At 35.9% G+C, this 15538-nt stretch overlaps 1 protein-coding gene across 1 annotated transcript; it reads left to right on the plus strand.

Moving 5' to 3' along the window:
• The first annotated feature begins 2605 nt into the window (after positions 1–2605).
• Positions 2606–13400, plus strand: LOC111807388 (phospholipase D zeta 1). The gene is made up of 20 exons (XM_023693101.2): positions 2606–3174; positions 3636–3737; positions 4160–4275; positions 4372–4513; positions 5992–6162; positions 6580–6753; positions 6973–7215; positions 7318–7434; positions 8551–8690; positions 8792–8941; positions 9318–9474; positions 9597–10130; positions 10644–10754; positions 10959–11105; positions 11225–11422; positions 11668–11769; positions 11849–11980; positions 12175–12240; positions 12804–12865; positions 12942–13400. The coding sequence occupies exons 1-20, from the start codon at positions 2944–2946 to the stop codon at positions 13186–13188; spliced, it is 3342 nt and encodes a 1113-aa protein (XP_023548869.2). The 5' UTR covers positions 2606–2943; the 3' UTR covers positions 13189–13400.
• The last annotated feature ends 2138 nt before the right edge of the window (positions 13401–15538 follow it).

The following is a 15538-nucleotide window of genomic DNA, read 5'->3' on the forward strand; positions in this document are numbered from 1 at the left end:
GAGAGTAAAGTCCCGATGATGACATAACTCGAGGCCTAAACAAGTGACGGGTTAAAGGGTTTTGGACTGACGTCGCCCAATTTTGTTTATTAATTTATTTTTCATAAAAGGAGTTTACAAATTTTAAAAAATCTACTATATCACAATTTCTATTTATTTGTTTTAATTTCTAAAATTATCTGTTTCCTTTATTTTTCACTTTTCCCGCCTAAATTTCAAACGTACAATTTATATTTTAAGACTTTCACACACAAATATTTTAATTTTGTAGATAAAATTTTTTAACGTTTGATTTTGCATATGACCGTTAAAAATTGTCATTAAGAATTTATAACCTAATTTAAAATACCAAATCTAAATTAATATTAATATTATGGTTTTCATATATATATATATATATTATACGAATCCATAATTCAACCAATTTTAACTATCCAATTCAAATCATAAAAGTTCGATTGAGTTTAATTTTTAGAAAATAAAAAATTTGGCTCGTTTGCTAGTTTGACATTTTTTGGTCGAATGTATTCGACCACTCCGAAATAATAGGATTATAATCCAACCCTACTTTTAAAAATATTTAAAATATTAGTGATATGTCGTGACTTATAAAGGTTTGATATTTGAACTCGGTGAGATTTTAGTTATTAATATATAACGTATGGTAGATAAGTAGATTTTTTTAAAATAATTAAAATAAACTTGACAACCCAATTCGACCGGGCTGTGAACTCTATTCGAGTTGTTCGGGTCACCAACCCAATATTTCGAATTGGTCCGAAAGATTTTTCAAACCTAACTCAATCTAACAAGTTGTCAACTTCTCCCTACCCGATAACTATATGCAGTAAGTCGTTGTTGTTGTCTTTTGCTTACATTTCCATATAACACCAATTTCAATTTCTCAAATCTTGCTTTCAAAACCCTCTTTCGAAATCTCCCTGCCCCAGTTTTCTAAAACTTTCTTCTTGAACTGGGGCCAGAGGCTCGAGTATACATCTTCTCAAATCTTGCTTTCAAAACCCTTTTTCGAAATCTCTCTCCCCCCGTTTTCTAAAACTTTCTTCTTGGACCGGGGCCAGAGGCTCGAGTATACGTCTTCTCAAATCTTGCTTCCAAAACCCTCTTTCAAAATCTCTCTGCCCCCGTTTTCTAAAACTTTCTTCTTAGACCGGGGCCAGAGGCTCGAGTATACGTCTTCTCAAATCTTGCTTCCAAAACCCTCTTTCGAAATCTCTCTGCCCCCGTTTTCTAAAACTTTCTTCTTAGACCGGGGCCAGAGGCTCGAGTATACGTCTTCTCAAATCTTGCTTCCAAAACCCTCTTTCAAAATCTCTCTGCCCCCGTTTTCTAAAACTTTCTTCTTAGACCGGGGCCAGAGGCTCGAGTATACGTCTTCTCAAATCTTGCTTCCAAAACCCTCTTTCGAAATCTCTCTGCCCCCGTTTTCTAAAACTTTCTTCTTAGACCGGGGTCAGAGGCTCGAGTATACGTCTTCTCAAATCTTGCTTTCAAAACCCTCTTTCGAAATCTCCCTGCCCCAGTTTTCTAAAACTTTCTTCTTGAACTGGGGCCAGAGGCTCGAGTATACATCTTCTCAAATCTTGCTTTCAAAACCCTTTTTCGAAATCTCTCTCCCCCCGTTTTCTAAAACTTTCTTCTTGGACCGGGGCCAGAGGCTCGAGTATACGTCTTCTCAAATCTTGCTTCCAAAACCCTCTTTCAAAATCTCTCTGCCCCCGTTTTCTAAAACTTTCTTCTTAGACCGGGGCCAGAGGCTCGAGTATACGTCTTCTCAAATCTTGCTTCCAAAACCCTCTTTCGAAATCTCTCTGCCCCCGTTTTCTAAAACTTTCTTCTTAGACCGGGGCCAGAGGCTCGAGTATACGTCTTCTCAAATCTTGCTTCCAAAACCCTCTTTCAAAATCTCTCTGCCCCCGTTTTCTAAAACTTTCTTCTTAGACCGGGGCCAGAGGCTCGAGTATACGTCTTCTCAAATCTTGCTTCCAAAACCCTCTTTCGAAATCTCTCTGCCCCCGTTTTCTAAAACTTTCTTCTTAGACCGGGGCCAGAGGCTCGAGTATACGTCTTCTCAAATCTTGCTTCCAAAACCCTCTTTCAAAATCTCTCTGCCCCCGTTTTCTAAAACTTTCTTCTTAGACCGGGGCCAGAGGCTCGAGTATACGTCTTCTCAAATCTTGCTTCCAAAACCCTCTTTCGAAATCTCTCTGCCCCCGTTTTCTAAAACTTTCTTCTTAGACCGGGGCCAGAGGCTCGAGTATCCGTCTTCTCAAATCTTGCTTCCAAAACCCTCTTTCGAAATCTCTCTGCTCCCGTTTTCTAAAACTTTCTTCTTGAACCGGGGTCAGAGGCTCGAGTATACGTCGCTTGGCAATGGGCGACGCAAGAACAAATAGGCTTAACTCACTTGTTGCTAGGAAGTGAGTGTCGCACGAAAACAAGTCCGAGAGCAAATAATTTCTATCCATTTGCATAAAAATATTTATATAAAATTTAACTCACCACATTTTTAACGACATGTGGAAGAGCTATTAATACATCCCATAGATAATAAAGTGAGGTATTTTATAATTAGAAGGCCTAAAACAATTGCCTCTTGGAACGATCGTTTGTTTGTAAAATAATTTGATCATCCTTCAATATTATTAATCGCATTCCTTCACTGAATCAAACTTGGCGATTGATTTGATTTTCAACGATTAAAATATTGAAGAAACCCGATCTTCTTCTCATTGTGGATTGACAAGAAACCCACGTTAGAAACCCGCGAAATTCAGACTTTGACGTGTTTCTTGTTGCCTGCAGTTCAAGAACAAATTTCGATCTCTCGATTCCTCTGTTTCTGTTTTCCGTGGATTAAGAGTGTTCAATCGTGGCTGTGTTCGATCAAACGAAGCTGCTGTAGCGTTGGACAGATTAGGAATGGGATCGGAGCAGTTGGTGGATGGAGGCGGGCCTCGATACGTTCAAATGCAATCGGAGCCGCCTACGGCTTCGATGTCGTCGTTCTTCTCGTTTCATCACGATGCTCCTGAGCCGACTAGGATTTTCGATGAGTTGCCGAATGCCACAATCATTTCCGTTTCTCGCCCTGATGCCGGCGATATTAGTCCCATGCTTCTTTCTTACACAATCGAGTGCCAGTACAAGCAGGTGCGAGTTTCTCTTTGAATTTGCGTTGTTTCTAATTTTATCATCGTTTGGAGATTTCGTTTCTGCAGCTGAATTAGTCCACGCTTCAGGTGTTCCGTAATTTGAATTAATGTTCTATTAGATTTGTGCAATTGCTTTTGTTTGCTCGCGAATAATATAGAGGAAATCGGATAAACCGATTATCGAATTATGTATCTCATCATCGACGAGTTACATCATGTTGAAGAATGCGTAGTCTATTAGATTTAGAGCTTTATTTCGACACCTTTTGATTACTAATTACCTTCCTAACTCTCCCAAAATTCTCGAGCAGAAGCAAGAGTTGCTAAGTTTTTTGTTCTATCTATGACGTTATTTTTTCTTTAGTATAGTGATTTTTTCCTCTTTATTATGAATTTTTTAAAAAAAGTTTCAGTTTTGAGCACTTCCTGATTGAATTCTATCTTGTTTTCCTGTAATAGTTCAAATGGCGCATGTTGAAGAAAGCTTCCCATGTATTTTATTTGCATTTTGCATTAAAGAAACGGGCGTTCATTGAGGAAATTCACGAGAAGCAAGAACAGGTATGTGTATGAAGGTCTATGTAGTTGTATGGTTGTTTTTTTGTCTCTCATAACAAAGCATGCTTTCGCTAAAGAAACATTGGGGCATATGAAAGGAGCCAAATGAAAATGGAAGATAGCTCGGACCAACGAAAGATCTAAAGGGTAATTACGAAAATCCTTACACAATAAGGCTCAAAGGGAGACAGAGAACCAAACAAGTGACCTTGGACCTCTCTATACAAAAACTCTATTGTGCTTCAACCCCTCTAAAAACTCTATAGTTGTATGGTTGTTGTTGTTACACGTTTTTGTTCTTGGTTTGATTATATGAATTCATGGGTATATTTAATGCTTTTGTGCTTTTGAAATCTTAGATCAGTTATTGTTAATACGAACGTTTGGGGTTTTGATGTAGTCTTCATTGGAACGTTATATTAAAGGTTAAAGAATGGCTTCAAAATCTAGGAATCGGAGATCACACAGCAGTTCCCCAAGATGAGGATGGACCGGATGACGAGGCTGATCCTCTGCATTATGATGAAAGTTCTAAAAATAGGTATTTTTCAGCTTTGCTCAAAGCAAATTGGAAGAATTTGTTTATGTATAGCTGCGAAAATGCTGTTATTCATATGGTTGTGTTTCTTTATTATAGGGATGTTCCATCCAGTGCTGCCCTGCCTATCATTCATCCTGCCTTAGGGAGGCAGCAGTCTATGTCTGATAGGGCTAAGAATGCAATGCAAGGGTATTTGAATCACTTTTTGAGTAACATGGATATTGTCAACTCTCGAGAGGTATAGGTGGTAATACATTTTTTATTTTTATTTTTAAAGCTTGTTAGTTTTCTTGTATTTTCTCGATGAAAGCTTGTTTTTCTTTTTTTTGGAAAAAGTCGTTTCACGAGTTTAAAATGGTGGCTATATACTTAGTACTACAACATTTGATAGTTAAGAAATTCATGGGATGCTTAAGATTGCAGTTGTAGGTAGTAAATATAGTCATGATAAATTTTCTTGCTAACCTCTGGAAATTTCGAAGGCATTCCTTACTGCATTTTAGTGTTTTATATTATCATTGATGTTTTTCTTCTTAGTTGTGTCTTCCCTTTTCTTGCTTTGTGAAAGTGGAATGTGACTTAGCTAGCTGATCCACTGAATTTTGTTGTCTCAAATGTTTTTTTTTAAAAGACAAATTAGTAATTTAAAACTAATGTGTTTTCGGAGTATTGGGAAAATTCGGGTGGTTTTTGAAATACCTGGATAAATTCTCTCTTTAAGAGATCGATCTCTGATAAACCGTTTTTCAAGGAGACGATTCATGAAGAGATAATTTAGGGCTAATATTTTTTAAAGAGATGATTTACTCAAATTGCTTGTATAATACAGAATTTATCCTATATTGGAAATTATCTTGTAAGAAGTCCTTTTTTAGGATTTCCACCCTTCAAAATCTATCTCACATATGTAAAAGATCTGATAAATTTGTCATCTAAGAAATCATTTTTTAGCTTTGATTAGCGTGACTTTCTCTCTCTTCTGATGCTATTTATACTCCCGAGTTGGAATGAAACTGTGAACATCAACGATGTTTGACACCACATGTCGATGCCATACATTTTCCATGTATTATGAGTTGCTTGATGGTTTTATGAAATCTTCAAATAGTTTTCATCACTATCGTTTTCATCACTATCATTAATATATATTAGTCAAAAGGAGGGCACTGATAGGTGGCTGAGAACTTTTAATTACAGTTAATAGACCAAGTTGATCTTTTTTTAATAAAAATTATTTAATTTATCTTCTACCTGAGCCAAATGAGTAAATTTAGATTTCTAATTAGCTTGCTCTTTTTCATTAATGAGTAGTTTCTATCTTGAATGCAAGGCTTGCAGTAAAGCTGACTCCATTTTGATTCCTTCAATCTCCATTGGGGTGTTTTAGTCTTCCTAATGCACGTATATATTTCAAAGGATGGCTAAGCGAAAAAATATAAAAATAAAAATAACACCTTAGGATTTATGAGAGGAGTTCAACCTGATCCTGGTTCATGCTTTGTTATGAATGAGATGCATTTTTACTCTTGACCATTGATTCACTTTTTACATTCAAGACGTCATAATGCATGTACGTTAATATAGAAAGCCCCTGATGATGCTAGTCTCTGTGTCTAGGATCCGTATTTTAGTTTGATGTTTCAAGTGTAAACCTTCTTTTCCTCATTTATGGTCTATTTTTATTATTATAATTCCTTTCAAATTCATAAATTGTAGGTTTGCAGGTTTTTGGAGGTCTCTAAGTTGTCATTTTCACCAGAATATGGCCCAAAGTTGAAGGAGGATTATGTCATGGTGAAGCATCTACCTAAAATTGCAAAGGAAGATGACGCTAGGAAATGTTGTCTATGCCTACGGTTTGGTTGTTGTAATGACAATTGGCAAAAGGTAGAGGGCTTTTTCCTTCCTCAGTTAGCTTTATGTCTGGGTTTCCACGGTGTTTTAAGTGACCAAACAAGTTTGTTTGGTTGCAGTTGGCTTCTTCTTCTTCTTCTTCTTCTTATTCTCTTCCTCCTCTGGTGTGTGTGTATTAAGTATGTCCTATTATCAGTCTTCTAGAATATTGGGCTTTTCTGGTTCCCCCTGGTAGGTTGTTCTTGAGAAATGGGCAATAGTCCGTTGAAACGCTAATTCTATTGGACTTTGAATCTCTTCCCATGTCGTAGTAATTTCTTGTTTGGCATATGAACCTTTGTCTTTAACTGGATAATTTTGGTATATTGATCCTGTTGTGGTTTTTTAGAACAACTTATTAGAAAATGAACTTTAGATATGTAAATCTATGTTGTTGATTGGACCTTGTAGGTGTGGGCTGTATTAAAACCTGGATTCTTGGCCTTGTTGGGAGATCCATTTGATACTCAACCAATGGATATTATAGTTTTTGATGTGCTACCTACTTCTGATGCCAATGGAGACGGACGAGTATCTTTGGCTAAGGAAATTAAGGAGCGAAATCCATTACGACATTCATTTAAGGTAGTGAAATTTTAGCATTGAACTTTATATAATGTTGGTGATGTTAATTTGTTTCTGGTTCTAAATGTGATGCTGTTCATTTTCCCCCTAAAGTTGCAAAGAAGATAAATTCCACTTTTCCCATTATTCATTTAGTTGTGGTTCACATTTTTTGTGATGGAATTTTTTGGTATAAGAGTTGTCTTATGGAGAGTTTAAATCTGGGATTGGAAATGTTAGGTGACATGTGGAAATAGGAATATTAGGATAAGAGCAAAGAATGGATCCAAGGTTAAAGATTGGGTTGCTGCAATTAATGATGCTGGACTGAGGCCTCCTGAGGGATGGTGTCATCCTCATCGTTTCGGTTCTTATGCACCACCAAGGGGTTTGACTGAAGATGGTAGTAAGGCTCAGTGGTTCATCGATGGCCTTGCAGCGTTTGAAGCTATTTCCGTTTCCATTGAACGGGCAAAATCGGAGGTATTCTTTCTTCCTTTTTTTTTCCTTTCCTCTCCTTTAATCATTCTCTTTAACATAAGAGACTGGATTGGTTTTACAATCATAAGAGACTGTCTTTTGCAGATTTTCATTTGTGGTTGGTGGCTTTGCCCAGAATTGTATTTGCGGCGTCCTTTTGTTTCAAATGCTTCGTCTAGGCTCGATGATTTACTTGAAGCGAAAGCTAAGGAAGGGGTTCAGGTACCCTTTGGAATTCTCACAAGTTTTTATAATATGAACTCATGGATATCTTATTAGCTATATGTAAACTTGAATTTCTTCTTAGTTATATGGCTGATTAAACACTCTCCTCTCTCCACCCTCCTTCCTTTTTCCATCCTCATCCATAACTGCCTTTCTCACCTCCGATATCGTCCACTGCGCACCATACACCATAGAAACACTCCACCTGTCTCGTTCTTAATTAATCGTAAAATTTTCTCCATTACTTTTGATGAACTCTCCAGAGGCAGTCATGCAAAGATGACTGATCGAGGAAGGAATTCGTCCTACTCCCTATCCTTGTCTTGGAAATCCCTTGAATGGATGGCCTCCTTCTTCAACGTTACTCAAGTTCTTCAAGAAATCCCACGGAGACAACGATACCTTCTGGCCAGACGAATCTCCTAATCCCACTAAGGAAAACAAACTTAAGGATCGATCTCCTTCTCACTTATCTCAGAATATTCGAGGCTCGCCAAAAACTGTCTTCTCCCCACTTACAAAGAAGTGCTACAACCAAAAACTGTCTTCTCTAAAGCCCCACCTATCTAACCGGGCCTACATCACCAGTACCCAAACATTTTAAATAAATGTGGAATTAAATTATTATATTTATGTGTAGTAGCATATAGTAAGATAATGGAAGAACTTGTGTTTTTCTAAAACTTTTTTGTTATCATTATGTATTAATTATAGCATTTTAAAATGGGTTTATAGTATTAAATTGTAATATTTTTCTCGAAGTAGTATCTGTTCCTTAATTTCTTTATATTTTGAAGGACTCCATCGTTTACAGTAGGGATAGAGAGATATAATTTTGTAATTATTATTCTATGCCTCTGAAGCATGTGTAATGAGTCATCAAAAACTTACCTAATACATTCTAAATATCTAATAGAATAGCTATCCATTGATCTAGGTGGTACTAGGCATGGAATAGATAAATTTTTAAATAACTGTTCTCTCTCTTAATGTTACAAAACGTACGAACCTTATGCATTATATGAATGCGTTATTAACATGTTACATTCTCTCCCTTATTCCTCAATAGTTATCTGATCTCTGATGACAGGAATTTCTGTAATTTGTATACAGATATACATTCTTCTCTACAAAGAGGTTGCCCTTGCTTTAAAAATTAACAGTGTTTATAGCAAGAGAAAACTTCTCGGCATCCATGAGAATGTGAGGGTATTACGTTACCCTGACCACTTCTCTAGTGGCGTGTACTTATGGTATGTGTTCAGTGTCTTCTTTTTGAGGACATAGTCTATGCGGTTTAATCAAATATGTCGGGATTTCTTTAGCATCTAATATTACTGAGTGGTTAATATAGGTCCCACCATGAAAAACTTGTCATTGTTGATTATCATATTTGCTTTATTGGAGGACTGGATTTATGCTTTGGTCGTTATGATACACCCGAACATAAAGTTGGCGATTGTCCTCCTTCAGTATGGCCTGGGAAGGACTACTATAATCCAAGGTAAGTTCTACTGTTCTCTTCTGCTGGAACATTTGTCCTGTAAATTTCTTGGGTAATTGGTTGTTACAAATTGGATGGTTCCTCGTTATGGTACTTTTTATGCAGATTAATTGCGACGTTAGCGTTTAGATGGCGCACCTCACATACCACTAAAACAAAAGATGAACATTTATCGTATCTTTTGGTCTTTTTTTTTTTCTTTTTCGGTGTTTGGGAGGTGGGGGGTTATTTGTCTGGTGGTTCTATTAAACTGCAAAGATTAAAAGTAAAGATGATTATCTAAGATTTTTTGTGATATTCTATTAGAATTCTGTCGTTTTGATTCCAAGTAATGATTTATGTGTAATTTTGCTAATTTCATGTATGATTGATTCAGGGAATCTGAGCCAAATTCATGGGAAGATACCATGAGAGATGAGTTGGATCGCAGGAAATATCCCCGGATGCCATGGCATGATGTCCACTGTGCACTTTGGGGGCCACCTTGTCGAGACATAGCCAGGCATTTTGTCCAACGCTGGAATTATGCTAAGGTCAGTGCCATTGATACTCTTTTCCAGATAGGGAAAAACAGTATGATGCATGCGAAGAACATACAACCGAAGCGTTGAAAATTTGAACACTTCACCTAATTGAAATATATGAATTCCTGCAGAGAAATAAAGCCCCAAATGAGCAGGCAATTCCGTTACTTATGCCTCAGCATCATATGGTCATTCCTCATTACTTGTGGAATAGCCGAGAGCTGGAGGTTGAAAAGAAGAGTTTTGACAATTCTAGAGGAACAACAATTCAGGATTCATTTTCTCGAGGATCATCTTTCCAGGATATTCCATTGCTTTTGCCTCAAGAGGCGGATGGACCCGATGCTGAAAATGAAGGTCCAAAATTAAACGGACTGGTGCCTGTTGGCAGTCCCCTTGATCAGCCAAGTAAGATCAGCAGCAGTCTTCCTTTCTCTTTCAGGAAGATCAAAGTTGAACCCATAGGACCAGATATGCCTCTGAAAGGCTTTGTTGATGATCTTGACCATTTGGATTCCCATGGAAAGTCGTCTGGAGATGGGAAAACACATCATCATGTCAAAAGCTCGGAGTTTGAGTGGTGGGAAAAACAAGATAGGGTACATCATGGTGGCTTCACAGATGAATCTGGACAAGTTGGTCCATGCGCTTCATGTCGTTGCCAGGTGAGTTTCATGAAGAAGATACTGAAATTTTTATAGCTGTGAATAAAAAAAGTTGCATAATTGTCTTGGTTTCTGGCTTTCTTCAGAGTACTGGTGTTTTTGCCGTTTCAAATGCATTTTACTTCTTTTGCTTTTCTTATATTTATGATCGTAGCTGGGCTCGTATTGCAATTGCGATTATCTGAACTCCCTGTTTGCTAATCGAGATCTTATTTATATTAAAAAAATTCAATTCACCTTACGTGTTGAACTAAAAAAGAGAATATTCTCAACCAAGAGGTCTGAAGTTCGAAACTTCACCCCTAGTGTTGAACTGAAAAAAAGGAATATTATAAGTGAAGCATCTTTAATTTGCTGAACCAGCAAATTATTGATGCCCTGGACACCTAGTAGGACTTTCCTTAAAGCCATATTTGCATATATTGTGTGATATATAAGTTAATCGGTGTCGATGATTTGTCGGTTATTATGGTATTATTAGATTGTTCTCTTGCTAATGGCCGCTCCTTTCAGGTCATAAGAAGTGTCAGTCAGTGGTCTGCTGGGACAAGCCGAACTGAAGACAGCATTCACATTGCATATTGCTCTCTTATTGAGAAAGCAGAACATTTTATCTATATTGAGGTACATGATTTTATTTTCTATTATTTTCCCTTCGTTTTCTTCTTCAATTTTTTTTACTGAATGTGTTGATATTTGATTCCTTATAGTCAAGATCCATTATAATCCCAACAATGATGTAGAGAAAATTGCCGTTGAATTGAATAACTGTGTGATCTTCACCTAATCGATGGTATTGATACTTGATGCTTTTTTTTTTTCCCACAGAATCAATTTTTTATATCAGGCCTCGCAGGAGATGAATCAATACGGAACCGTGTGTTAGAAGCACTCTACCGTCGGATAATGAGAGCCCACCGTGAAAAGAAGACGTTTCGGGTTATTGTTGTCATACCACTCTTACCTGGATTTCAGGTTCTATTTCTTGGAAATTCGCCACTCTTGTCCTATGCTGGCATATTATTTGAGTGTGTGTTTGTATATACGTATCTCTCTCGCTTTTTTGGCTCTATTTTGAATCTTGAGTTTGACAGGGGGGTCTGGATGACAGCGGTGCAGCATCGGTTAGAGCTATAATGCATTGGCAGTATCGAACTATATGCCGAGGACCAAATTCCATGATGCATAATCTTTATGATCTTCTTGGTTCAAAAGTACAGGAGTATATATCATTTTATGGCCTCAGATCTTATGGTAAACTCTTTGATGGTGGTCCTGTAGCTACAAGCCAGGTATATATATATGTGTGTGTATATATATATTTCTTTTATGGAGTTGGTCTGGATGGAACACATAAGGCCCGTTTTGAATGAGTTTCAAAGTGCATAAAAAGTCTTGTTAAGGGTTTATAAGCATTTAAAAAGTCGTTCCAAATAGGATCATAGTGACATTCATCTCTACGCGAGTGATACACATAGGACTGATTGATTTTTAGCTTTTTGTGACACGCTAATATCTTTATATGTTGTTACTTTAGGTGTACGTACATAGTAAAATTATGATTATCGATGATTGTATCGCTTTGATTGGATCGGCTAATATCAACGACAGGAGTTTACTCGGTTCTAGGGATTCTGAGGTACCACTTACCCTTTCAAGTTCTTTTTTTTTGTGAAGAATGTTATAAAACTAATAATAATATACGTACTGCTTTTCAGATTGCTATTGTTATTGAAGATAACGAACTCATCAATTCGTATATGGGAGAACAACCATGGAAAGCAGGAAAGTTTTGCTGGAGTCTCCGCCTTTCTCTTTGGTCTGAACATCTTGGTCTTCGTCCTGGACAGGTTAGTTGGTGGAAAATGAAGCAATCAGCTCTTAGGATTAGGAAGCTGTGTTTTCATTGTTTAAACAATTGCTGGTTTTTTTCTCGCTCGGAGTTCTAAGATTTTTTACGCCACGTTCTTTGATGCGATAATCTAAAACGTTTAACGATTCGTGTCTGAAGTGGCTGATTATGATGCAAATTTTTCTTCCCCAGATCGATCAAATAGTTGACCCAGTTGCTGATTCAACCTACAAGGATACGTGGATGGCAACTGCTAAGGTGAGAAAGCCTCGAGTAAAATACATTTTGGTCCCTAAGATTTGAATTTAGTTTTGGTGAGATTCTACGTCGGTTGGGGAGGAGAACGAAACACCCTTTATAAGGATGTGGAAACCTCTCCCTAGCCGATGCGTTTTAAAACCTTGAGGGAAAGCCTCAAAGGGAAAACTCAAAGAGGACAATATTTGCTAGCGGTGGGCTTGAACCATTAAAAATGGTATAGAGCCAGACATCAGACGGTGTGCCAGCGAGGAGATTGAGCCCCCAAGAGGGGTGGACACGAGGCGATGTGCCAGAAAGGATGCTGGGCCTCGAAGGGGGTGGATTGTGAGATCCCACATCGATTGTGGAGGAGAACGAAACAACCTTTATAAGGGTGTGGAAACCTCTCCCCTGCAGGACCAAAGAGGTAGATTTTAAAGTGACATATTTGGTCTCAATGATTAGTATATGGAAGTGTCACATGCCCCATCCCCATTGTAGCATTCGACTTCTGTTCTGTTACTAACGTTGCATTGAATCTTATTTGAGCTCTAACAATAAACCAACGATCTTTCAAACAGACAAATACAGCAATATACCAAGACGTTTTTTCTTGCCTACCGAGCGACCTCATAAACTCCAGGTATGATTTATGCTATTCACACAGAGTCAGTCGAACCCCGGTCCTATAACGAACTCTTACACGCATTTAAATACAGAGCTGGATTGAGACAGAGCGTGGCGATGTGGAAGGAGAAACTCGGGCACACAACAATAGACTTAGGGATTGCCCCAGAGAAGCTCGAGGTCTATAAGAATGGAGAAATAGAAAAGATTGATCCAATGGAGAGATTAAGTTCAGTGAAAGGGCATCTTGTTTCCTTCCCATTGGAGTTCCTGAGCAAAGAAGATTTAAGACCTGTGTTCAATGAGAGTGAGTACTATGCATCTCAAGTTTTTCATTAAATCTTTTATACATATTCCCCTGTTGTTGTTTTTGTTAGGCCAAATTAATTAAATGTTGAATTATATTACTTTATTTCCCTTTTTTTTTTTTTTTACAAAAAGAAAAATAAGAAAGAGAGAATATGAAGGCTCGTGATGATAATAGGACTTTTGTAATAATACTCATTTAATTAATACAAACATTCTTGTCCTAATTTGGGCACTTATACTAATGATGCTTTAGCGTGTCGTAGTTTCCTTTTCTTTTGAAGGACGTGGGGTGAACGTCTTCGGAGACTGATATACTGTTGAGTTATGTTTATATGTACAATAATGTTCTTTTTAGATGTTTTTGAAGAAAGAAAATTTAATCTTTATTCTAGCATTACAAGTGGTAACAAAAGTTGTTTCGTTTAAAGATACTACTCAAGTTAATTAAAAAACGTGCACGAGTTGATAAGCTTAAATTCCTACGACACGTGCTTACTATTTCACGTGCGTTCATGTAGTGTTTAGTATTGAGAGATAAAAGTTTTAAAGGTTCTGTTCGGAATAGAAATCCTAAGAAAAGTAGATCAAGTCATATGGATGTTCTTATTGTTTAAAAAAACGATCTCTTTTATATTGAGATGAGCAATGTCAAAATACAAGAAGGATTTGTTTTGGGAGGGAAAATTCCTACGACACGAGTGTGCTTACTATTTCACGTGCGTACATGTAGTATTGTTTAGTATTGAAAGATAAACGTTTTAAAGGTTATGTCCGGAATAGAAATCCTAAGAAAAGTTGATCAAGTCATATGGATGTTCTTATTGTTTAAAAAATAGTCTCGTTAGTATCACATTAAAAAAAACTCGTAAATTTCCAAAAGTGACACTAAAAAGTTTGAAAATAATCTATGAGGTATCGATATATAATTTTCATCAATATATAAAAAATGTTAATACTACTTTTAAAATTTCATATGTATTTTTCAAATATAGTAGGAAGAGTATTTTTAAAAATTTACGAGAGAGAAATATAAAATTTATGAATATTTTAATTAATTTAGCATTTAATTTTTTAAATCTAAAAAAGAAAATAAGCATATAAAAATGTTTAATTTTGGATATAGACACATCCACCCCCAACAAGCCAACTGGCTCGTCGGTAGCCTTTTCTTTTGAATAAGAATAAGACTGAAAGTAGAATAAATTGGTATTAAATAAATAAATAAATAAAATAGAAAAAAAATCTGGTCCAACTTGGGATGGTATTATGAGATTCAGTTGTGGTCGCGGAGCCCCCAACAAGCCACCTGGCTCCTCCGTACCCACCAATTTAATATATTAATTTATATCATAAAGTATAATAGTGGACTACTCTTTACTTTCCATTTTTCTATTAATAAAAATACTTTTAACTATAAAAAATATTAAACTTTAAAAAAAAAAATAAAAAAACGAGTTAATATTTTATTCCAAAAATACCTTTAAAATTAATATATATATATATATATATATATATATATATCATTTAATTTTCAAAAATGTTTTACAAATACCCTCGTATTTTCAAAAGTTTATTACCTACTGGTTGAATAAGAAAATCCTATTGATTGGAGCTTTCTTCAAACTTCCGAGAAAAGCTCGAATGGTACGATTCATTTGTCACTCTAGAACGAAAGGGGCGATCTCGTAGTTCTTGGTCTGTGAAGATACATTGTTAGGTGCTCCGTTTTATTTTTCCATTGAAGCCGAACCTACACCTGTGCTCGAGAGATAGTTATCCATATATTGATAAGAGATGTATGGATTTTTGAGAAGAGAGGAGCCGAGGTGGTCCTCACGGACCTCATGAATCCCACGAGTGAATAGAAAGTAATGAAACTCTTTAAAATTTAAGGTTATTTTTGTTTCAAGAGTATTTTAAAAACGAAATATTAATGATTTAAGGTGTTTTTAATTTTTTTAAATTTAATTTAAAGATATTATTGAAATTTTTAAAATTTTATGAATATTTTTTTTAGACAAAATATAAAAATTTAGGGATATTTTTATTTATTTAATTTAATTATATTAAAATTAGAGCAGAATTTATTTTCTGAAAAGAACCAAAATATATCTTTTGTTCTTTTTTTTTCCACAATTTTCTCCTTTTACGTCTGAAAAATCCACACCTTTGTTGAAAGTTGAATATTTAGTTTTTTTTAATCTTTATTTTAAAAAAATTAAGTTCATAATTTTTTTCCTCTACTTTCCAAAAAAAAAAAAAAAATTAAAAATTGAATTATTAAAAGTATTATTAAATTTAATATAATTTTTACTAACAAAAAATATATAAAGAAAATTAAATTCTATATTTATAAATTTAATTTTTAAAATAAAAGAAT

This window comes from Cucurbita pepo, chromosome 12 (assembly GCF_057944985.1).
Source record: "Cucurbita pepo subsp. pepo isolate OVF chromosome 12, ASM5794498v1, whole genome shotgun sequence".
NCBI lineage: Eukaryota > Viridiplantae > Streptophyta > Magnoliopsida > Cucurbitales > Cucurbitaceae > Cucurbita > Cucurbita pepo.

Excerpts from the sequence above, each read along its gene's own strand:
- LOC111807388 (XM_023693101.2), top strand. The coding sequence starts at position 2,944 with ATGGGATCGGAGCAGTTGGTGGATGGAGGCGGGCCTCGATACGTTCAA. Across the intron at positions 11,423-11,667 it reads GTCCTGTAGCTACAAGCCAG|GTGTACGTACATAGTAAAAT; the intron begins GTATATATATAT and ends TTGTTACTTTAG. Across the intron at positions 12,866-12,941 it reads AGCGACCTCATAAACTCCAG|AGCTGGATTGAGACAGAGCG; the intron begins GTATGATTTATG and ends ATTTAAATACAG.